Below are 26,130 nucleotides of genomic sequence, written 5' to 3' on the forward strand. Positions count from 1 at the left end.
CACATTTTAGGTTATAATTTCTGACTACTTTTAGATTACTTTTGACCTAACTTGTTTATCACAATAATTTGAATATACATGTTTCTATCCTAATCATATTTCTCGGCACACTTTTTGTTTATTCATTCATTTATTTATAAACATTAGAATAGTCATTTTCTGTAAATAAATTTGTGTACAATTAAAATGTTTTGTTATGGCATCACCAAAAGAAATATAGAGTATTTCTAAAATAAATTTATTGTATTAAATAAAATAGAGAACCACTGGTTAAAGACTAGGGAAATAGTATTTATAGATAAACAATAAGAAATATATATTGCCTTGTCATATGTAATCCGATTGATTTTTAAAAAGGATCGTTCATAATTCAATGTATGGAGGACCAGTATAAATTCAGCACATTGGACAGCTCCCACTGCTGAACGCACTGAACAACAGACATGTTCATTCTGAAAGATGAAGTACATGTGGTTGTAGTTTCTGTTTGGGTAAGTATTAGGATAAGCCACATGTGCATGAGCACCTTTAACAGTATTTATTTAATATTTAACGACTTACATCACATTAATTTAAAACATGTTCAGCTTTTACTATTTTGAATAATGTGCAAATATCGGTGGATCTCTGGACAGCTTTGTTTACATGTCTAATATGCAATATAGAGTGGGGAGAACAAGTATTTGATACACTGATTTTGCAGGTTATTACAAAGCATGTAGAGGTTGTAAGTATGTAATTTTTATCATAGGTACACTTCAACTGTGAGAGAAGGAATCTAAAACAAAAATCTAGAAAATCACATTGTACGATTTTTAAATAATTAATTTGCATTTTATTGCATGACATAAGTATTTGATCACCTACCAACCAGTAAGAATTCCGGCTCTCACAGACCTGTTAGTTTTTGTTTAAGAAGCCCTCCTGTTCTCCACTCATTACCTGTATTAACTGCACCTGTCCACACACTCAATCAAACAGACTCCAACTTCTCCACAATGGCCAAGACCAGAGAGCTGTGTAAGGACATCAGGGATAAATGTAGACCTTCACAAGGCAGAGATGGGCAACAGGACAATAGGCAAGCAGCTTGGTGAGAAGGCAACAACTGTTGGCGCAATTATTAGAAAATGGAAGAAGTTCAAGATGACAGTCAATCTCCCTCGGTCTGGGGCACCATGCAAGATCTCACCTCTTGGGACATCAATGATCATGAGGAAGGTGAGGGATCAGCCCAGAACTACACGGCAGGACCTGGTCAATGACCTGAAGAGAGCTGGAACCACAGTCTCAAAGAAAACCATTAGTAACACACTACGCTGTCATGGATTAAAATCACGTGTACTGATGGACACCCTTATGCTTGAACATGGTGTTCGTTATGGACAAACTGTAACTAGCACAGAAGTCCAATAACTGAACACCGCTCGGGTTCAGATCAGGGGGGCCATTCCTCCCAATCACGCCCCTCGAGGTGACACTGTCGTTGCCCACTTGGGCATTGAAGTCCCCCAGTAGAACGACGGAGTCCCAAGTCGGAGCACTTTCCAGCACCCCTCCCAGAGGCTCCAAGAAGGCCGGGTACTCTGCACTGCCGTTTGGCCCATAGGCACACACGACAGTGAGAGACCTATCCCCGACCTGTAGGCTCAGGGAAATGACCCTCTCGTTCACCGGGGTAAACTCCAACACATGGCGGCTGAGCTGGGGGGCTATAAGCAAACCCACACCAGCCCGCCGCCTCTCACCATGGGAAACTCCAGAGTGGTGAAGAGTCCATCCTCTCTCAAGGAGTGTGGTTCCAGAGCCCAAGCCGTGCGTAGAGGTGACACTCAATCAAACAGACTCCAACTTCTCCACAATGGCCAAGACCAGAGAGCTGTGTAAGGACATCAGGGATAAATGTAGACCTGCACAAGGCAGAGATGGGCTACAGGACAATAGGCAAGCAGCTTGGTGAGAAGGCAACAACTGTTGGTGCAATTATTAGAAAATGGAAGAAGTTCAAGATGACAGTCAATCTCCCTCGGTCTGGGGCACCATGCAAGATCTCACCTCGTGGGGCATCAATGATCATGAGGAAGATGAGGGATCAGCCCAAAACAACACGGCAGGACCTGGTCAATGACCTGAAGAGAGCTGGGACCACAGTCTCAAAGAAAACCATTAGTAACACACTACGCTGTCATGGATTAAAATCCTGCAGCGCACGCAAGGTCCCCCAGCTCAAGCCAGAACATGTCCAGGCCCATCTGAAGTTTGCCAATGACCATCTGGATGATCCAGAGGAGGAATGGCAGAAGGTCATGTGGTCTGATGCTTTTTGGTCTAAACTCCACTCGCGGTGTTTGGAGGAAGAAGTCAAGTCAAGTCAAGTCAAGTTTATTTGTATAGCGCTTTTCACAATACAGATTGTATCAAAGCAGCTTCACAGTATTCAATTTAAATAATACAACAAAGTTTGTTTCAAGAGGAATTTATTGATTGATAAAATTAAATTAAATATCCCCAAAATATCCCCAACTGAGCAAGCCAAAGGCAACAGTGGCAAGGAACCGAAAAACTCCATCAAGTGACCTAATGGTGTCCTAAAACTCCATCAGGTGACCTAATGGAGAAAAAAAAACCTTGGGAGAACCCAGGCTCAGTCGGGGGACTGTTCGTTTTTTATTTAAGGGGCCACCGGAGGAGTTTTGAGATCTGTTGTCAAAAAAGACATGACCCTCCCTTCGCCAGCAATATATTTTTCTATGACCCTCCAAAATGATTGTGAAAAAAGGCATGACCCTCCCCGATAATTTATTGATTAGCCTACTTCTGTACTGCGCTTGGCAAAGATGTTCAGATAGCCATTGTTTGTTTGTTTTTTAAAACCATAAACTCTTGCTTTCTCATCTTACTATGGCTGTAACGATAGACCAAACCTACGATTCGGTTCGTATCACGATTTTTGATTTTAGATTTGAAAAAAATCATGTTTTTGGTGCTGATGCGGTGTGACTCGTTCAACATGTGGGTGGCGCTGCCAATAAAGCATCTAAAAGCTGTCACAAAGAACCGGCAAAAGTAATTATTATGAATATGTCAAATATAGCAAGGAGACATTTTAATTGTTTATTAATAAACACGTGTTTTCTGTGTCGACTGCAAAGATGAAGTTGACGATGCGTCGCGATCTTCTCAGAACGCGCCAGAGAGAAATGCAAATTTCATAAGCAGAAAGCAGTCTGTTTTCCTTCGTTTTGAATTGTTCTGTTTAAAAGTAGACATTTCAAGCTTTCTATATATTTCTCAGGTCTGTGAGGCAAGTAGCATACCTTACGCTGAGTTTCGGTTCATTTATGAGACAAGAGTCCGTTCACTCGCCCGCGCCTCCGTGATTCTATTTTCTACTATATTTACTTCTTAGGCTATTTAAATCCAGATAAAACATTGATTCAAATTAAGATACAATTAATAAAAAAACGAAATTCACTTTAAAGAAAGGCTTTGTGCTTTCTGTTTGAGGTCTCTGTGAAATTTTTAAAGTCGCTTTCAGAGCAGTCATGTCCGTAATGGAGAACTGTCATGCCCGTAACATTGTTTTTGTTTTTTTCACATAAATGCGAACACGAAAAATAAAATAAAAATAATATGTTATGTTCTGTGGAGGCCGATCTTTATTCATCCGGTGGGTATATATCTTTTGGTTTGCACAGTGTAATTTATAGAATTACAAAAAAATATTTTGCCACCTATAAGTTAAAGATTTTTTGTGTCACGTCACATATGTGTATTTCCCTCATATTAAATATAAAACGCATGTGTAGACTGATATTTTTCTAATGTCTTGACTCCTTTCAGACGTTTCAAAATATTGGTATTAAATGCATTTTCTGAGAATTTATATTTCACGTATTGACTGCAAATGTCACGTCCATAACACTGGAATCGCCCAAGTTTAACGAATTTATCCTCAACTAGTTTTTGTGGTGTAGGTCTACGTATTTATGTTAACTTAAATAAATCTAATAGTAATTTAAAGATGTGGTAGCCCTACATCTTACACATCGTGGAAACAAAATAAGAATGGAAACTAAAATATGGTAGTATGCGCCTCAGTCCCAATACTGTAAAACTCGACGTAGGCCTACGTTCACAACATGTTAATGCAGCGGTAGAGTTACACTCACAGGACACTGTGCACTTATTCGCAATCACAAAAGTTCATTATTTGCTCGTGCTTTAAAGCTTTGCCGGGTAAACATTTCATTGGCATTCTGTTCTGACATGATGCACTTCAAACAGCGCCAAACTGGATTTTTGTTGGGTCAGACCCATCTGATATCGAAGGGGGGCTGATAACGCGAGATCAACATCGATCTAAATGGAAAAAAAATAGCACCAAACAAGCCACTTTGAAATGTTGCTGTTTTCATGAATAAAAAAATTGGATGACCCTCCCCTCAACAAAGAATAAAAAGACATGACCCTCCCCTATTTTCCTCCGGTGGCCCCTTCCATAAATACCGAACGGTCCCATATATACTTGTCTATTCAGTAAATATATGGATATGAACAACCATATTCTCTCTAGACTAGAGGCTAGATGTACAAGGTATATTATATTAGCACATAGACACAGATTGCTCCAAATGGGCCCAGTGAGTTGAGTCTAGAGAAAGTGAAGAACCACTACTGCATTCATGCACAAGAACATTTGGTAAATACCATAGTAGAATGATCAAATATTTACCCTTGTATAGTCAAACAATGCTTTTAATAATACAAAACAGAGAAGTTTTTCAAATAATAGTGCTTACACATCCCTTCTGATCAAATTCAATTGGGTGAGAAAAAGTTATAATATATATTTAAGATGAGAGAAATTGTGGGAGGAAATAACTGTTTTGTAAAAATATTATTTGCAGTCTTATAACATTGTATATATGTTATTATAGTTGTTATATATGCTCATTATAGTTCAGCTGGTGAGATAATAATGGAAAGGTTGAAGGGTCCATTTCCAGGAAACACAGAAGTGATTAAATGTATACCTTTAATACACTATAGATACACTAAATATTACAGAAGCACTTTGGTCAAGAAATACTGCAACGCTTTAATAATTATCAGACATTTTTTTTGTAAGCAAAGAAAAAAAAAGTTTCACTGTAATCAACAAATCTTTTGCTGCATCAGGTTAAACCCACAATGCAATCTGTCGTTTTAGTTTGATATTTAATGGGGGCAAATTTAGCAAGTTTATAGTTAACAGGGTAGCAATTGTGAACAATTTTAATAGAGAATTCAACAATAATTTGGATTTCTTCACCACTACTACTAACCGGTTGGATGACGCATTAGTGATACTGAAAGCTGATTGGCCTTGATGGTTATATATGCGGAAAAGGGCCAATTTAATAAATTTATAATGATGTCCGATTTATTCTCCCTTGTGGCATTTTCCACGGGTTTTAATAATAAAACTGGTCTGAAAGAATGAATATCATATTAAAGAAAACGTCAACATTAAATTTGTAACTATTTAATAAATCAGAGTCGATGTGCGCGTGCATGCGTGATTCGAATTTTAGTTGCTAATAGTGACGCATTTTATGAATTCTGCAATCTGCATGTATCCGCACTTCACGATCGACCGCTGTCTGTTGGTTGAGAGACGAGGAGAATTAACAGACTTTTGCTGAGACTTTTCTGACACACAACCTGATCTTTCGAAGCTATTTTCTGGATTTCTGAGGAGACTTTTATTCTAGAAGGACATCGGGGGATATTTCCTTTATATAGAGTTACATTTTTGAAAGCGTTATTTAATTTCTGAGAATATTTTTATTTGTTTGTTTGATATTTTTTTCAGGGGTGTATTTCTGTGGATATTTCTATTTTGTTGTTGTGTTGTGTTGTGTTGTGTTGTGTTGTGTTGTGTTGTATTGCAGTTTGGAGGAGGATATCGATGGCTCGCATGATGGGCGAAGGAGGTGAGTGCTTTAATTGTTCATTTATGGTTTATGGTATGATGTTGTACAATGACTGACGTTACATTAATTTGAAGAACCCATTTGATCACATTTATTTGATTCCTTGCATGCGAAATAAAGTTTTGAATTCGAGTAACTTAACTGAAGTAAAACATTTTAATTGACCACAGACATTGATTACTGATTATTATTATTCAAATATAACTAACTATGTGATATGTGAAATATCCATCCTAAGATCACTCCAGATCCAGGAGAGCTGCTTTCCCTCAGACGGCTGCTGGTCAGGAGGTTTGGAGACCCGATTCTGATGACCGTGATGATCAGGATCCGCTGCCCCGAGATGGACAAAGTAAGTTACACAATTTCCTTACTTGAGTGAAAGCAAGTTAACGTTACAGATACTACTGGTCAAATATTATATTACTCAGTTACAAGTAAAAGTTGAAAAGACTGATTTTTACTCAAGTAAAAGTACAGAAGTAGGCTACATGTTTTTAAAAGTACTTAAGTATCAAACGTAAATTAATGTCAGTGCATTGTTTTATTATTGTTGTTTGTAATACTTACTTACGCCTCTGAATCTATGCCTGCCTGCCCTCATATCAATATGAAATGTATTTCTAGAACACAGATCCTGTAGTGGGATTGAATGAGAGATTGAATAAGTGCTCTCAATAACGTCCACAATAGTTTCGGACACCCTGTTTCGGGCTGTTCCCTCAAATAGTGCCCTATTTAAAGTTTTTTGGCTTTTAGTATGAATATGTCAGCCACTGTTATAAGCTAGTGTGCTCCAAAACAATGACATTTAGAAGACCAAACCAAACCCAACGTTGAAAATGAAAATCAGATTGATGTCAGAATCCAACTACTTTCTACTCAAGGACCTTGACAGAAATGTAGTGGAGTAAAAAGTATGATACTTGTCTTTCAAATGTAGTGAAGTTAAAGTAAAATGTTTCCAGAAAAAATAATACTCAAGTAAAGTACAGATGCTCAAAAAGTGTACATAAGTACAGTACTCAAATAAATGTGCTTTGTTACTGTCCACCTCTGCCAGACCCGACCCAGACACAGAGTCAGGATCTTCCTGGATATCTGAGTTTTCTGTTTCTGTGTCCACAGGTCAGGCTCACGGGACGAAGGCGAAGCAGAACCCAGATGATGGACGTCCGTCCACTTCATCTAAACACTCTCGCAGAGGTCAGAATAGGCTTTTAATAAAGAAGTAATGGCTTAGTTTGTATTTCTATTTTCAATGGCTGATTTGTCAACTAAACCAACTAAAGTAACGGTAACACTTTATTTTGATGGTCCCTTTTGAACATTCTGTCGACTATAAGTAACTTTGCAACTACAGATGGGTCTAATAGTTGTTTTCATTTGTTTTTTCTTCATTTCAGAAAAAGCTCCAAAACGTTGGAAGAGGCCTGATTGTTTCCTCAGGTTCTGGAAGGCTTTTAAGGCTGTTTTCTGCTGCTGTTCCAGTAGTGCTGTGGATGTTGTGGAGCCTTTTATTCCTCCAGCAGATCCTGTTCCTGAACCGTCATCACCCGCTCCAGATCACTCCGGCGTCAAGCCAAATAATGGTAAATCATTATTTCTCCAACATTATTTTAAACAGTATTATCTTGTTTTCCACTCAAAATAAGGCTTGTTTTTACAGAATATTAAAATTATTTCCCCCATTATAATATTATTTTCTCGGCCTGCGCTGACATTTTTTTAAATAAAACAATGTATCTAGCAACAGACGCTCTACTGACTATAAGTAACTTTTCAACTACATGTCAACTTATGCTGGGTACACACCAAAAGATAATCGGGCTGATTTTGGGCCGATTTCTCCCCTTCCGACAATCCTAGCTATGTCCCGATTCTCTTGATGGTTTAACAGATTATTTTATCAGATTTTCCCTTGGTGTGAGGTGTGTTAAGAGTGTCCGAACCTGCTCGGAAGAACGTCGGAGCCGCTCCGATCGCGAATCGTAAATATTAAACATGTTTAATATTTACGATCAGAAATCCTGATGTGTGGGGGGAACTCCGAGGACAAACACGCGCACGCTCTGGAGATTATCACGTGAAACGAAACAATATCCAATCAGAAAGCGAGATGATGGAAGACACGGCCATTCTCTCACACACACACACACACACACACACACACACACACACACACACACACACTTGCAGGAAGCTTAATGTTAAGATTTAGTATTCATAAGTGTAAATTTCGAGGAAACAAGCCTTTGTTTTTCATTTTAAGAGCAGAAATTTTACAATACCTAAACACAATATTGGGTTTGAAAAATAAGAAAGCTGCAAAGTGCGTTTCAATCTGTAAACATTTTCAAATTTTTGTTTAACTTTTAAGTTTGTCACTGTTTATGTATATGTCTTTTTATGTTTGTTTATCGGCTTTACTCTTTGTACCCCCCTGACTGTAATTGTATAATTCTTAAAATCAATTTTAAAAAAAAGATAAAAAAATAAAGACAATAAAGAATGAATATATTTCTGTATAAAAGGTTATATATAATGGTAGGTACAATGGTTTTTTCACGTGAATTTTCTGTGAAAATCATTCCAAACACTATCGCAATTTCTTCCTGCATATCGTCCGTCATGCTTATTCTGAAGTCTCACAATATTTTGCGAGATTTCCTGTGTTCATAGTCGAGACTCCGGTTGAAAATCTGTTTGTGTGTGGTGTGCTGTCTTTGTCACATCATGGCACACCACACACTATAGGAGCAAAACGCTTAAATCTAGGATTTTTTGTCCTCATGTTTGTGGTCTGTCACATTTTGAAAATCTTATAAGATGTAAAAAATCTTTTGGTGTGTACCCAGCATTATTCTAACCCTAACAAGTCTACTAATACTCTACTAATGAGAGTTAGTAGACATTTAAGACATGTAGAATGTCTTAAAGGGATCAAAATAAAGTGAAACCAAAGTAACAATTTGATGTGACCACTGACATTGATAATTAATATTATAAAAAAACAAAAACAGTTTTTGATGTCTGAAATGTTCCATCCTCAGGCCACTCCAGATCCTGGAGAACTGCTTCCAGAAATTCTTCTCCGTGCTTCACGTCATCCTCATCTTGGTCCCTCCCTGAGGCCAATGTCGAGAGGATGTGTAGAGACCCGTTGAGTCTGAGCAGCCGAGGCTCGTACTGCGCCGAGGGGAGCTGGAGTGGCAATGGATCGGAGAGCCCAAACCAACAGGGTTTGTCCAGGTCCGACAGCCTCGAATGGTTTCTGTGTCCTCCGCTGCCGGGTCAAGTTCCTGTCGAGCCAACAGAGACATCAACTGGCCGAACTGCTCAGGGTGCCGTGGGGGCTTCTCCTGTGAACAAGAGCTCAACAAGTGAGACTGAAATAAGGCTGGGCAGTGCAAAGTCTACAGATAGAGATTTTGCTATTTCATGCATAACTGAGTCAAGTTAAAACAATACAAATAACAATAAAACAATGGATCTAGCAAGCTAATAATTGTCTCATATTTTTCTGTTTGTTTTTCAGAGTCCTTTGAGTCTCTCTATAAAGTGAAAAAGATGATTGGATCCGGAGGATATGGCAGAGTGTTCCTGGGAACACGCAAATTTGATTGCAAAAAGGTAAATCTTACTGAATTGTACAAACATTTTGCTATTGCGTGCATCAAAACACATTTAAAACAATTTACAGATGGTTTAATAAGATGTTTTTTTTGTGTGTGTGCAGGTTGCCATCAAGCGGATGCGCAAGACTGACAACGATCTTTATCTTAATATTGTAAGTTGGCTTTTCAAATAACTTTGAGCTGAAAAGGCTCTTTTGAACGCATCTAAAAAGATCAAAGAATAGTACATTTCAAAATGATGTTTTCTTCAGATTTTTACCCAGCTAACCTTCTGTCTGCTTCTTCTCTCTAGCCTGGGAATCCCGAACCTCTCGTTACAGAAGTGGCGCTGCTGCTGATGATGAGGCGAGAATCCATAAGCCCCTTCGTCATACAACTGTACCAGTGGTTTGAAGATCCTAGAGGATTCACTCTGGTTATGGAGTATCCGGAGCCCTGCGAGAGATTGCTGGACTCGATCACTTGTCAACCTTGGAATGACTGGTTCTCACAGGTCGTCATGAGACAGGCTGTACGGGCAGTGCAACACTGCATCCATCGTGGTGTTTTCCATAATGACATTCATTCACAGAATTTCCTGATAAAGAAAGACACGCTAGATCTCAAGCTGATAGACTTTGGCTGCGGTCAGCTATTTAGTAGTGAAGGCTACGAGAGCAACATATACAGGGGTGAGCATTTTGGGAGTGTGTAAACCTGAAGCTAGTGACTTACTAATTATTTGATGATGCTTAAAAAAAAAAAAAGCTCAACGATGTGCAAATGTGTTTCTTACAGGAGCTGCGGATTACTGCCCACCTGAAGTCTTGACAGAACCTCGATTCCACGCCGTCCCAGCAAATGTCTGGTCTCTAGGAGTGTTGCTGTACGAGTTGTCGAACGAATGTCTTCCTTTTCTTGATAGAACGGAAATCACACAAGCTAAAGTGACATTTCAGAACCGCAACTTATCCAAAAGTGAGTGAATAATGATGATAACATTGATAAACACACACATAAAGCAAACGATTTGTACAGAAAGTTTAGCTCAACGTATAGCGAAAATGCCAGGTCACATGGTCATGACTAACCAGCTCTCTCCTTATTAAAATGTGTACAGACTGCAGGGATCTGATTGGACAGTGTTTAGCCCGGGATCCAGCTGAACGCCCCAGCTTTGAGCAGATGTTACAACATCAATGGTTTGATCGTGATCTACACTAGACTGGAGAAGTTAAGGAGATTCACTCGATCAGTTTCAGGTGTGTGGAAGTGTAACAGGCAGAGTAGGATTATTATCTTTTGTCTTTGATTCTGGATTATTTGTAGTGAGATTTTCAAATTTGTGTTCATTGTAATGTTCTTGTTATAGTCAAATCACCTTCATTTATATAGCGCTTGATACTATACAGATTGTTTTAAAGCGGCATCCCTGTAGTAAACAGGAAAATAACAGAATCAGTAAACCAAACAGAATTCAATTCTGTTCTAGCTCTAAAAAAAAACATTCATGAGTTGACTTGTTCTTATACTCTTTGTTTTGGATAGGAAATAACTTGCTGAGAGCTCTGAGCTGGAGACTTGACCCGAAGCCAGAAGTCCAACACCAACCTGACAGAAACTCAGAGCCTGTCCACGTCTGAGCAAGAATGTGTTTATTTTGTTAAACGTGTTTATATTTTATTTAACATTTGTATCTCTTGAATTGAAATGTTGCATGTATATTTGTAATAAATGTTAAAGAAAATCGTAAATGGACTTTTTCAGTTGGACTTGTTTTGGGATCCTTTATTAATTTGGATGTATTTTTTTTATTATTAATATGGATTTATTATTATGTAACAATAACAAATACAAAACAAGACAAAACAGAAACAAACAATAATAGAATACAAATTAAATGAAAACAATATCACAGGCAGAAAAATGACACATCTTTCACACTGTTTACATGTCTGACATTTATGTATATTGTGACATTTGTTAAACTCTATTTATGATGGTTTATTTGTCCATCCTTGGTTGTCAGTGATATATTGACTCACTCACTCACTCATCGCCATCTACTGGTGTAATGATGGAACAGAGAGGAGAAGAAATCAGGAAAGGACTCTGAAATATGAGTGTTTTTGGTGCTAAACAGACACTGAAGAGGACATAACTGGACAACACTATTATATCACATATTAAAATATTATCTTAAGTCATTAGTGCAGTTCATGATAAGAATCATATTAATAAAAATAAGAGTTACACAACTGGCTACTCGTGCCCACACACAGATTGGCATTGGAGTTTCACTTTTATATTTTATACACTTTTTTTATATTTAGTTTCAACAAAATATCCCTACAAAGATGACAGTATCGGAAATCATTTTTTGGTCCCCATGAGGAAAACAGCTTAAAGGCGTGGTATAATGGCCTTTTCACAAGATGTAAAATAAATCTCTGATGTCCCCAGAGTGTGTATGTGACGTTTTAGCTCAAAATACCCCACAGATATATTTAGATAGCATGTTAAAGTCAAAAACCAAGCGGCAACCTCCCTGTCCCAATTCGCCTACTTATACTCCGCCCTAAAAGTATGTACTCTTTTTGTGAAGAAAAAGTACATACTTTTGAGTGTGTAGCAAAAGAGTAGGCAAGCTTTGGGACATACTACTTCGTCATCTTTAACGGACAGATCTGTGTCGCGTGCGTCCTGTCACAGTAAACTGCCCTGTCAATCATCTTGTCACAGTTAAAATCCTCCATTCAATCTAATTTAATTTCTTATCGTTTCCGAGAGAAATGCAGTTGCACGTTGATCTGCCAGTCTTGGGTCTTTCATGCGGAGACTCTCCTCATGTGTTTGCAATTTGAATATAATGATGCATTTAAAAGTTAATGGCTAAACGTATCTTTACAAAAGTTCACAATGCCGCTGCAGATGCAATATAATGTGGACAACATGGAAAAAATACATTTTCGTCAGGTTAGATACTGATAATGAATCACTCAAACCCCTTTATCTAAACCTCTCTACATAACCGCCGGACTCGCGCGTCCTCCATGTCTGTAGTTTTTTTAACACTTTTCACTCGTGTTTGTAGTTCTAACCGAAGCCTCGTCCAACGCGCGATGGGTTGTGGGTAATATTAGCCGTGCGCATCGATCTGCCCTTCGGATTCTGACCGGAAATAGTAGACCATCCGGGTATCTTTGGAACACTCATTTCAACATACTACGATTTGGGACGTACTAATTCTATTTTCGAATACTTTTTAGGACGGATAGTAGGCCTATGCGAATTGGGACGCACCGGAGGACTTTTGACCTGATTACGCACCGCATTATGGGGACATTTGGGTTTATGAGGACAGAGGCCATGTCCTCATAAATCCGACAGTGTACATGATCTTGAGGGGCATATTGTCGTCACGTGTGACAATTTTTTCACCTCCTATGCTCTTGGCACAGAGCTCTTACGAAGAAAAATAAGGATGCGAAAAAACAAGGCAGAGCTCCCAAGTGCATTGGTGACAAGTGGAAACAGGGCTCCTTTTTCATCTCTGTTCGCGTTCACTGAGACACACACCATCGTGTCCTACTGCCCAAAAAAAGTAGAAGAACGTGATTCTTATGAACACACACACACACACACACACACACACACACACACACACACACACACACACACACACACACACACACACACACACACACACACACACAAGGATGCAGCAGGCAGTGAACGCGAGGACAGAAAACCAGAGATGATTTTGGACTACAACGCCACCAAAGGTGGAGTGGACAATCTAGACAAGGTATGTGCTACTTTGTATTTGTTCTCTGCTAAAAATAATTGTACAATAATAACTTATATTCTAAGCTAAATGGTAAATTGAACTTGAAATGTATTGGGGGGGAAAAGTAAATTGCATTATCAAATAGATGACCAAACATTTACTAAAATGTTGTGCATGTTCGTGTAATATTACAGATTGTTGCAACATACACATGTGGACGGAAGACAGCTCGCTGGCCCATGGCTATCTTCTTCAACATTATTGATGATGTCTCGGTCTACAATTCTTTCGTTCTGTGGAGGGAGATCAATCCCACCGGGGGACAGGCCAAAAGCTACCGAAGGAGGCTTTTTCTGGAGGAGCTGGGGGGGAAGCGCTGGTGTACCCCTTTATGTTACTATCTGTTGCATCTGAAGCAATGTGTAAAATAATTAGGCTACAGTTTGAATGTAAATAGTTACAGTTATATTTATTTATGGGTATTTCGATTTTTATTCTTCTTTTTCTTCAATTTACTGATCAATTTACTGTTTGATAATTATTGTTTGCTCTTATTTTTAGCATAATATGAGTTCCTGATATCTGTTGCATATGCAACAATAAATTAAAGAATTACAGTTTGTATGTATATAGTTAAAATAATATTTATTATTATTATTACATTTTTATTCCTCTTTAACCTACAGTTTTATAATGATTGTTTGCTGTTATGTTATTTTATTATGTTTTGCTGTTAGATCATAATTGCTGATTTCCCTTCTGAAGTTTTTAATGACCATTTATAGAATTAAAATGAAAAAAAAACCAATTAATTGCAAAATGTCTGTATAAAGTGTTTTGAATGATCACTATCCATCCCTTATTTTGTTAGATTTTTTTAAATTATCAAATACTGAGTAACAGAAATGTTTGCATTGTGTTCCCTTTCTAACCAAATGTTATTGTTTGATTGTAACCATAATGCAAAACCTGATACTTATCTAAAAAAAAATAGAGAAATCATGTCTAAAAAAAACAATGGGAATCAAAAAGCCTCTCTATGTTTCTCACTTGAAAATTTATTTTTTAAAGGCCTGCACTCTATTTTAGAGTGAAATGTTGCATTTATTATATATATATATATTAATTCTAAAGGGAAAAAAAGCTCATACAATTTTTGTAATTAATGCACAGTAACATAAAAACTTTAAAAAAATCTAAATAATTATTGATTATATTATAATATAATTAAAAAAATATTATTGAACAAAAATATATTACATTGGTTTTCCTTGGAGGAAAAAAGTAAAATGTTAAGGCTTCGGTCAGACCGGGAAGAAGCCAAGTGTGACCCCTAAACGAAGAAGCCCAGAGGGTTAACCCTTCAGGTGCTCTTCGTCATTTCTGACCGGAAAATATTTTGTTTTGAATTTTTAAAAATCACAGCTTCATCGGAATGTTACGAAACTTGGTGACTTTTATGGCATTAGATATGTGAGAAAAAGTTGAGGTCATGATCCGAGCATGCTAAGTGGTCGTATTTTTTTTTTGCCTTTTGTGCTCTTCAGTCAAAAATGACCGACCATATAAGACATGAATGGGAAATTGACAAAAAGTTTCTGAGAATTTTTGTGTGTACAATCTTCAAATCGGCCATGATGCAGAAAAGAAGTGCTCAACAATGAAGGGGTGACACTCTTAAACATCAAGAGTGCAAAACAAACACAGACACACACACCAACCACAGTATAGACAAGCTGAGCAAACTTCCTTACAAATATGTGCACTCTAACAAACATACAAAACCACAGAAAGGCTAATGGAAACATTTGTGCTTGGTGACCAGTGATCAAGTAAGATGTGTTAAGTTTGAGTTTGACGACATGTCACAGCAGCAAATGTGAAGGCGTATGTTGTAAGTGTTCTGAATATAAGAGCTGTGGTTTCCTGTTTTGACATGTTTACACGTCGCTGGCTTGAACCCACTACAATACGACAAAGAACATCACTTCGATTAAAAAAAAACTTGACCAATTGAAAGCACAACATTTCTCAAGTGAAGATGATTACCTGCATGTCTGAATCAAAATTATTTGGTGTTAAACACATCTATCATATCTATCAGACAAACAAAAGTTTTGCCCTCTCTTCATATCTGTTTGATGATTATTTCCATTTTTGTGAACCAATCAGAGCAAAAAAACTCTATGGAGTAATCAATGATTGGTTAATATTACTCTTACTCTTTGTACATACACATGATAACCTAATTTAATGACAACCCCCTGTGACGTGAGAAATTTTAGAAAAGATTTTCCATTGAAGTGAACCAATCAGATGAGAGCTGCCGTATGTAAGACCCTCATAGTGTCAGTTATTCACAGTCACTCACAGAGATGGAGAGGCCAAGAAATGCTTTCATCGTGCTTATGTGTAAGAAATTATTTTTCTGTGAAAATTTTAGCTATTTGCAGAGTTTTCGAATGTAAATTGTTTGGTAGTACATTTCAAATTTAAGTTCTTTATTAAGTTATTTTGCTCTTTTAAAGGTGTTTTTCTGTTCAGTCAGAACAGAATCTATGGAGCAGAAGTGGAGATGAAAGTCAGACCAGGAGACAACATCACTCTCTACTGTGATCGCTCTGTAACTCATGTTCCCTTTCGTAAAGGGAACGAGACGCTGCATCGATACTCGATACTTTGGGGAATGCCTTCGGCATGAAGCGTCTGAAGTCAACTATGGAACTATTCCAATCTTGATTGGTGCAACGTCACCCGTGACGTCGCATGTGACGGTGATCCGGAAGCTACAAAAGGGTCACAGGAACCAGGAAATGTTAGCTTCTGGTCTTCAGCAAGCGCTCTATGTCATCTTGTCTGTTCTATTTGGTGTTGTCTGTCCCGTGAAAAGAGTATTATTTATGGTGAATAAAAGAGAAGCTATTCAGGCAGTGTGCGTCCCCTTGCCCACGTTATTTAAGCGAGGGTGACACACACTCGCTTTGTGTAGTTTGTCTGGGAGTGGAGCATGCACGGGCGGTGCTCGAGGGCGCTGTCTGTGCAAACTGTTTTCAATGAAAAAGCTCCGCTCCCGTTTGAGCTTGTTCGATCAATCAGATCAGGCTCGCGTTTCCAGTGCATCAGGTCCCGCGTCTGTTGAGGCAGCGCGCCGCTTGTATGCATAGGATTCGCACGTGGGGCTGGCATATGATACTGAGACGGTTGCGACCCTTTCTCAGTGTTTATTAACCAGCTCCACTGGTCTCGCGCACGGTTCGGAAGCCCGCGCTGCGGCTTCTTCCGACCGTGTTAAAGACAGAGCGTTTGATTCGATCAAATAGATCAGGCTCGCGTTTCCAGTGCATCAGATCCCGCGTCTGTTGAGGCAGCGCGCTACTTGTATGCATGGGATTCGCACGTGGGGCTGGCATATAATACTGAGACGGTTGCGACCCTTTCTCAGTGTTTATTAACCAGCTCCACTGGTCTCGCGCACGGTTCGGAAGCCCGCGCTGCGGCTTCTTCCGACCGTGTTAAAGACACAGCGTTTGATTTATCTGGCTCCGAGGAGTTAGATATTATTTATCAACACTGAATCACGTGGATATGGGGATTCGCCACCCCATATTCCCGTTAGTGAGGAGTTGCTGGAGGTTGTAATCTGGGCAGTGGTTAAATTAAATGTTAAATGGCCATATAATAAGCAGGAAGCGACTAAGAAAAATAAAATGAATGAGCGCTTCCTGCAGACCCAGTCACAATCTTCGTGTCAGAGCCTTCCCTTTTTTCACTGATCTCCATACTGAGGTATCGAGATCGTGGAAAAATCCATTTTCATCTCAATTATTTCCCCCCCATGTATATATTTACTCATCCATTAGGGAATCTAATGAAAATGGTTATGAGGTGATGGCTCGGGTTGAGGAATATTTTGCGAAATATTTTCTCCCCGACATTGCGTCACCCCTGATAGCTCAGACACTTCCCTCCAAATCTCGTACATCGAATTTGTTAGGGAAAGCATATATGGCGGTGGGTCGAGCCGGTGCATGCCCACACACAATGGGGTTATTACAGGCATATCTGGCTGACCTCCTCAAGCAGGTGGATGATAACTGGGAGGTCTCACTCAATGGTATTACTGAATTTCATAGAGTAGCTGACTTATCTCTCCGTATTATTAAAGAGACGGTCCGTGCTATTGGCCGTTCTATGGCAGCACTAGTCGTCTCAGAGAGACATTTATGGCTTAATCGCTTGTGGATCGGGGAGAAAGACAGGGCTTTCCTTCTCGATGCTCCCCTTTCACCTTCCGGCCTCTTTGGCGACGCGGCAAGATCCGTTGTCGAGAGGCTTCAGGAGGCAGAGCGACAATCAGCTATCCCCAGTTGTCAGTCCAGGTCTCATGGGGTTGCTGCCAGGGGGCAGCCTCATGGGACAGCCGCCAGCTCCTCATATTTTGAGAAGGTTTCCTCTCGTGCCCCCCCGTATAAGGCTTGGGGCCAGAAGAAACATTCTCGCACGAAGCACTCCATACCGAAGACAGGTCTGAGGACTGTCTCTCGGGCTAAGATGGCTTCAACTAAGAGGTCTTGTCGTAACACGCAGACCCTTATGGGCATTCCCCCAGGAGAGCGAGTACAGGAGTCTCGCCCCCTTATGCAGCCCTTAGGAAATCGATGTTTGCTTCCTGCCGCCGATGGCGCTTCGGGACACATCGGCTTCCAGCGAACACAAATCGCAGTATCTGCCCGATGACGTTGCGGCCCTGTCGAGTTCGCCGCCTCTCAGGAGGTCTGTAGAGAGCATATTTCGGTTAGTTCCTGCCAGTTAGCTGCTTCAGGTCACCGAAGCCATTTGGAAATTTATAGCCGAGGCCAGTCTCGAGGGACTGGTCCCCATAATGGCATATTTAGACACCCCGAGGGGTCTTCAAAATATATCCTAGGGGGTCCTGCTTACAGTGGAGCTAATATACAAATATTATCTACTAAGGGTGGTTCCCATGTCGGCCAGCCCCGAGCAGGGTCGGTTCTTGGAACAGGAAGTCTAGTCCCTCTTAACACAGGAAACCTCAAAGTGGGCTCTTCCTAAAAGAAAAAGAGAAAAAATGGTTACGGGAGCCTGGGTTCTACAGCTGGCACTTCATAGTTCCTATGAGGGGGGGAGTTAGGCCTTATTTTGGATCTCATGGTACTGGATCAACCTCCGAGGGGGTTCAGATTCAAGTTACCGACTGTCAGTCAGACCAGCTCCGAGGACTGGTCTGTCTTGATAGATCCACAAGCTCCTTAACTCCTCTTTCCCTTCTAACCCTATCACAGGAAGTTTCCGAGATCCGCTTTTGGGGGGAAAAGCGCATCAGTTCTGGACTCTTCCAGTCGGCCTAGCCTTATCCCCTCGCACCTTCACTAAATGTATGGACACGGCCCTTGCTCCATTGAGACTTCAGGGGGTCCGTATCTTATAGATGACTGGCTCATTTTGGCTCAGTCGAAAAGAACTAGCAATTCAACATCGAGATGTTGTTTTGCGTCATCTGAGGTGTGTGGGGTTGAGACTCAATGTGAAGGAAAGTTCCTTAACTCCTCTTCAGAGGACTACGTCCCTGGGAGTAGAGTGGGACTTAGTCACGATGCGGGCACAATTGTCTCCTGCTCGTATAAATACTATCTTAAACACATTGAAGAGTATTAGGTTAGGCCAGGCTATCACTGTCAAACACTTTCAAGGAGTTTTGGGTCTTATGGCTGCAGCTTCCACGGTAGTACCCTTTGGTCTGCTCCATATGAGGGCCTTGCAGTGGTGGCTCAGGAACAAGGGTTTTTGTCCTCTGGGAAACCCTTTTCGTACGATCAGAGTTACGCGCAGATGCCTTCGTTCTCTTTTCGTATGGAAGAAACCATGGTTCCTGTCTCAGGGCCCGGTTTTGGGAGCACCATGTGAGAGAAAAACTCTGACCACGGATGCGTCCCTAACGGGCTGGGGTACGGTTATGGAGGGCCGTTACACCCGAGGTACTTGGAAAGACCATCATCTCACATTGCATATTAATCGCTTGGAGATGTTGGCCGTATTTTTGCCCTGAGGCACTTCCTTGTAGACCTCAGAGGCCATCATGTTCTTGTTAGGACAGACAATATGTCGGTGGTCTCTTATATCAACTGCCAAGGGAGGATTGAGATCTCGCCCTCTTTGTAGACTGGCGCATCAAATTCTTCTTTGGTCCCAGGACAAATTTCTCTCCATCAGATCTATTTATATTCCTGGGATGATAATATGGGAGCAGACATCCTGTCGAGGCAGGGGCTGAGGCCCGGGGAATGGCGGCTCCACCCTGAAGTGGTTGAGCTTATATGGAGAGAGTTTGGCCGGGCGGAGGTTGACCTGTTTCGCTTATCATGAGAACTCTCATTGCCCGCTCTGGTACTCTCTCTCACATCCAGCTCCTTTGGGCTTGGATGCCATGGTACAGATGTGGCCGAGGTCACATCTGTACACTTTTCCCCCGATCGCTCTGCTCCCTGGGGTTCTAGAAAGGGTCAGGAGGTACGGAGTGAGACTACTCCTTGTAGCTCCGTACTGGCAGGCCCGAATTTGGTTTTCGGACCTTATTAGTCTCTTGGAGAGTTCTCCATGGAAAATTCCTATTAGGAGAGATCTTCTGTCTCAGGCTGATGGTACATTATTTCATCCCCGACCAGAGTAATGGAGACTATGGGTCTGGCCCCTGAGGGGGTCCCACCCATAATTAGGTTGCCCTTTCCACCGAGGTGGCCAGGACATCCATACTAGAACCCCACTCTACTAGGAACTAAACAATTAAGTTAGGGAGGGCATTGAACCCAGTTTATTACTGCCCACTGGCTTCAGTACTGGTGTTCCATCCCGCTCTCTAACGGGATCTCCTGTTCATGCTTAGGGCCTCTGTGGCGGCCTCAGTGCCCTCCGCAAGCCTCTAAGGGTGTTCTCGAAAGGACGTTCCCACTGAAACTCCATGTTCCTGTAGATTGGAGGATGAATCCTTTTCATCCAGCCTATTGGCATCAGGCTGATGGGTTATCCCTGGCACCCATCATGTCCTGTGGGTGAGGTATACGAATATATATTTGAGATATATAAGTATATATAGGAGAATCTATTGAGTCTGCTTCCTGCTCGTCTTACTCCCTGGAAGAGTGGTGGTGCTGCCCCCTCTTACTTGCTAGCGTGGGAGCCACTCAACGTTATTTTTGCCCGGTACTGAGGTACCTGTAGGCAATGTTAAGATTCTTCGGGTATTCCATCCTCCATCGCATGTGTCGGATGGTCAGGGTCGTAGCCTTTGAGGTTCCTACATTAGGCCTTAGGCTGAGAGGAGTCAGTCCATCTAGTTATGCATCAAGGGTTAGGAGCTATTCCCTTTATTAAGAGTACAGTTGGTTATCTAAAACCACTTATATTTGAAGTACAAGGTGCGCTTTTGCCTTCACCTCTCATCTAATATTTTCTACGGTCTGGGGCTCCCATCCATGAGGTCAGTCGAGCCTCCGGCTCCAGACCTCCCCTTCTTGCACCAAATCTTATGACAAGCTAGTTTGGATCTGCCCTCTACTCATTCTATCGTCCGTGAGTGTGCCAGATGCTTTACACCAGGGCGTTTTCTCTCAGTGTGGCGGCGTGGGTATTCGTTCCCCAAAGTATCGAGTATCGATGCAGCGGGAGTTCCCTTTACGAAAGGGAACGTCTCGGGTTACGTATGTAACCCTCGTTCCCTGAGTAGGGAACGAGACGCTGCATCCCTCGGCCACACTTTTCGCGCCCCTGAGAACGACTTGCTTTGACCAATTAGAAGCTAACATTTCCTGGTTCCTGTGACCCTTTTGTAGCTTCCGGATCACCGTCACATGCGACGTCACGGGTGACGTTGCACCAATCAAGATTGGAATAGTTCCATAGTTGACTTCAGACGCTTCATGCCGAAGGCATTCCCCAAAGTATCGAGTATCGATGCAGCGTCTCGTTCCCTACTCAGGGAACGAGGGTTACATACGTAACCCGAGACGGTTTCCGCTTTGTATGGATAAGAAACTGCTCTCATGAAAATCAACCCTCTCTCGAAATAGATTTTCAGAAATTGGATCTAGAGACATTTCAGTATTTCAACCTTATCTACAACCGCTCCAGTAATTCTCATGATCTACATATTACTAACATCAGTGTCTCTGATCTGGGACTGTATTACTGTGCAGAAATAGAGATTAAGGTATATAAAGGTGAAAAAGGCAACCTCTACTCATCTGAAGTGTACTATTTTGGAAACCGAACAACTCGTCTCTCTTTTGCTGGTAAGAAAACCTTTCTGCTAGTTATTATTATTATTTCATTGCTTGTGTGATTCTGGAGAACTTTCTCACTGAAGAAGCAAGATGAACGGGCAAAAATATATTTTTACTAACATTTGATACATTTGTGTTTATTTCATATATAGCAAGTGGCTACTTGTTCTGAAGCCTTTACACCTCATAACTGTATATAAAGCCAACATTCATTGATATGTTTGTGTTTATTTTATATAGAGAAAATAACTTTGTGTTCTGGACCCTCGAACATCACCTCCACACTTCCTCTAGACTGTGTTCTCTGCTGGACGCTGCTGTTCAGTGTGTGTCCGGTGTGTGTTCTCCTCTCCTCTATCTGTCTGTACTGCCTCTGTCAGAGGAAAACTACAGGTATCATTCACACTTTTGCGTTGCCACAGTTTTAATTTAATACAGATAAACTTTGGATAAGCAAAGCCTGCAAACAAAGCCTGATAGTAATGTGTAAATTGAAGTGTAACACATTATTGCATAACTAAACCATTATGTACGTGATGTTCTAATTTAAACAATCGACTGTAGATGCTGCGACAGATCAAAAAGACCATTTGAAAAGTGGAAATACAATTGAGGTATGAACAATGCAAACATTCACATTCATTATAGACATTGAAATATAATATATGCAAGTTTCAGAAAGCAATTTCATTTCTTTCATTCCAGGGTGAGGAGGAAGAGGTGTGTTATGCATCTTTAGACGTGATAACCAGGAGACAAAAACAACGCAAGACAAAGCGAGTACAGTGTTCTGACTTCAGTACATATGCTCAGGTCAGAACAGAAACGGAGTAGAACTAAAATAGAACTGAGGTGCTTTCTGAAACATTCCAAATATGATAAAGGTTGCAGGTTTCATTATCATTTAACATCACATGTAATGATTCAAGGTTGAGGACTTTCTACCATTACATCTGAAAGTAAAAGATATGTATTCCATACTTGGATACTTGGTCCCACTTTATATTAGGCCTAAGTGTCTTTAACTACTGTACTAACATTTAAATTATTAATTTGATACAATGGTCTTATTATTTACAGACATGTTTTAACATTATACTTAAAAAATAAAAATAGCTGCATGTAGCTGTAATTAATATCTATAAGAACATCTATAATTACATCGTTGATCCTTCCCTGCCACCTGAAATCTAACCATACCATGAAACCTATCCCTAAACTTACCTGAATCCCACCTCAACAGAAGCAAAAGTGTTTTTAATACAAAAATAAGACAATAAACATTTTTCCAAACTTTTTAATGCAAGTACATAATTAAAGACATATAAAAAGTGACTGGACACTTTAACACATTTTTCACACAATGATAATTTGTTTATAACAGTAAGCTGTTACTACTGTTGTTACTCTGGTCCTCATTGCAGTACAATGTTGTTTTCCTCTATTAACACAGTCTTGTGGACACACGTAATGACCTAAATAACAGGATGTAGAAGTGGGTTTCCTGTATGAAGTGGTGTTTAGTTTAAGGTACTTATATTTCTCTTAAACTCAATGATTGCAGTGTTTTTCTGACTCAATTTTATAGTTAGCCTAATAAAATTTTCCCAAAACATAATCCGTGGTGGATGAAGAATTCTGTGCTTGCTGAGTAGATTAGCATGTTTGGATAACGGTTAGCAAAACAGGCAAACTGTCTATCTTATTTTAAAACTCTCTTATCTTATGATTTTAAAGTTAAAAGAGAAATGTCCACTTAAGTTGCTTCTCGGTAGTAAGATATATTCTTGTTTTTCCTCTTATTTTTTTTTCTAACTGGTGCATGTTAGGTTTGCTTTTCTTCTAAAGCTTGTAATTCTTTTGAACAGTTAACATAATTGAAATCAAAACAAAATGAAATATTCAAAGCATCAGAGTTGCTCTTCAAAGGAGTTTTACTGAAGTGCACGGTCTGTGTCTTTTTCTGAGGAAAGGTCTAGCTTTGTTTCCAGTTAAAAATATAGCCACAAATGTTTCCATTCAGTTTAGTGCTTGTGTGCATATGAGACAGAAGAAAGAGGTTGGTCCGTGTAAAAGTTAATGTGGCGAGTTTGTGGTGACATTGGTTTTTGTATATGCAATGTCTGCAAAAGTGTGATTTACAGCAGATAAATGAGGAAGTTTCACATTTACTGCATGTCTCAGAATGAAGCACAAACAGCTGGTTTATTTTTTTATATTTGCTTTCCTTTTTTACGTTGGCAAATGCATCCCACATGACCTCTCAAATCATGTTCAAATGATGCTAAATCAGTGTTATGCCATTTAATATAAATGTGTCAAAATGAATATTTTTCTTTTATCTGTACATTTTGTCACTGTATATAATGGATGTTTATAGTATGGCAATGTATATTTTTACTTGTCCATGATCTGTTATTATGTCTGAAAGAGACTCATGGTGTCAGAGCCATCAGTGTGTTTAGTTTTATGAGGCCAGAGGGGGGCAGTGTGGGTTTGCTTTTTGTAAAATGTCTAAAACATTTCAAATGCTTGTTATATTCCACATTTATTTGACTAATATTTTAAAGCACATTTTTTATGTGAAGTTTATATAGCAAATAAATGTGTCATATCAATTAATGTTATGAGTCAGTTGAACTTGATTCAGTGTCCCTCATTGTGCTTGGCAAATCATTAAAGATATATAAAAGATAAGTGACAAAAGAACATAATGTAGGAAGAACATATTAATTTATTATTATTGTTGTTTATGGTGTAAGTACAGTAATGTGTGTGTGTGTGTGTGTGTTTCTGGCCCTATAATAAGAAATGGCAAAACATCATGGCCACTCTCTGTGACCAGTAGGTGGCGCTCATGGAGTTTCAACAACAGTGTTTTGCTGTTCAGTCCGAACAAAAAAAAGAAGATTCCATTCCACACTTTGCAGAAAGCAAGTCTGACAGAGAAAACTGGATTATAGAGTTATTAGAGGGCTATTGCAGTAACCCTGTTTGTAGTTGAATTAAAAGGGCAAATAAGGTGTGGGTGATAATGAGATATTTAGACAAGTCCATTCAATCACTTATTTATTCTATAACTAAAGTGCCTCATCTGCACAAAATCTTTATTTGGAACCCAAAATCAGGGTTATTATTAACTAAATTATTATTAAACTATTATTAGTTATCAATAACTAAAACTAAAACCATAAAAACATTTCCGTTCCATAAAATAAACATTAACTGAAATGAAATAAAATGTAAAAAAAAAAAAGAACTACAGTATCCATTTATAAGGATAATAAAGATTAACAAACTATGTTGTGTTTATTGAATACAACTGTTTTGCTTTATACAACAGCTCAATGAACAAGCACAGCAGTGGTGGTTCATTCCTGAATGAATCAGCATTTCTGAATGAACCGTTGAGTGATCAGTCGGAAATACATTTTTCATTGCACTACCTTAAAATCACTTGAGGCAGTGGCTGCGTCCAAAATCATATACTTCCCTATACTATAAAGTAGGTGAAAAACAGTATGTAACAAAATAATTCACAGGACTCATAAAAGAGTGGGAAAAAAGTATCCGGATGACCTAATTCTTCCGGTGAGATTCTGAAGTGTGCATACGATGGACACTTTACTATCCCATGAGGCCACGGGAGAGGATTTGTGAATGGCAGTGAAGTGACGTAACTGATGCTGGTAGGTCAAATTATAATGACAATATAGTAGGTCAAGGTAACATCCTTACTACACACATTAACACACTTTTTTTTTTAGCGGCTGTGAAGATATTCAAAATGAGTACCTAGTCAAAAGAGTATGCGATTTCAGAAAAAATGCATACTCTTGAGTAGGTACTAAAGGTACTTTTCTTTGCTAGTGCTAAAAGAGTATGTTCTATATTAGGGCTGCACGATTAATCGAAATGAAACCGCACACGATTTGGCAAAGGCTGCGTGTTACGTCCTATTGTTTAACATTATTTTATGCGCAGCTTGTCAGTGAAGTACGGCTCTGTGCTCAGTAGTAAATGCTGCTCCATCTGAAAGCCAGAGGGTGCTCTCGCGCAGAAACTCCAAATGTGCCCCAGCACAGAAGGCCACTATTACACCAGTTCTAAAAAAAACTGGTAGTGATGTTGACAACTTATCTAACTATAGGCCTATTTCGAACCTGCCTTTTGTGGCAAAGGTCCTCGAACGAGTTGTTGTTGGCCAGTTACAGCAATATCTGTCCAAAAACAACTTACAGGAACTGTACCAGTCTGGATTCAGATCTGGACCCAGCACGGAGACTACTCTTGTACTGGTCACCAATGACCTTCTTGTTTCTGCTGATATGGGTGGCTGTAGCAGTTTAGTCCTGCTAGACATGCTTTTAACACTAAATGTCATATGATCCTCCTTGACAGGTTGCGTGTTTTGTTAGGCATCTCTGGTGTTGTTTTCGAATGTTTTG

General features: G+C 39.8%; 1 protein-coding gene across 1 annotated transcript; it reads left to right on the forward strand.

Annotated features, from left to right (window-relative positions):
* Positions 1 to 8,950: 8,950 nt before the first annotated feature.
* LOC309495976 (serine/threonine-protein kinase pim-2-like) lies at positions 8,951 to 10,633 on the forward strand. The gene is made up of 5 exons (XM_082165900.1): positions 8,951 to 9,361; positions 9,517 to 9,611; positions 9,718 to 9,768; positions 9,909 to 10,287; positions 10,394 to 10,633. Exons 1-5 carry the CDS (start codon positions 9,127 to 9,129, stop codon positions 10,579 to 10,581), a joined length of 948 nt encoding a protein of 315 aa, XP_082022026.1. The 5' UTR covers positions 8,951 to 9,126; the 3' UTR covers positions 10,582 to 10,633.
* Positions 10,634 to 26,130: the final 15,497 nt, after the last annotated feature.

Source organism: Leuciscus leuciscus (genome assembly GCF_965113295.1).
Source record: "Leuciscus leuciscus genome assembly, chromosome: 3".
Lineage (NCBI taxonomy): Eukaryota > Metazoa > Chordata > Actinopteri > Cypriniformes > Leuciscidae > Leuciscus > Leuciscus leuciscus.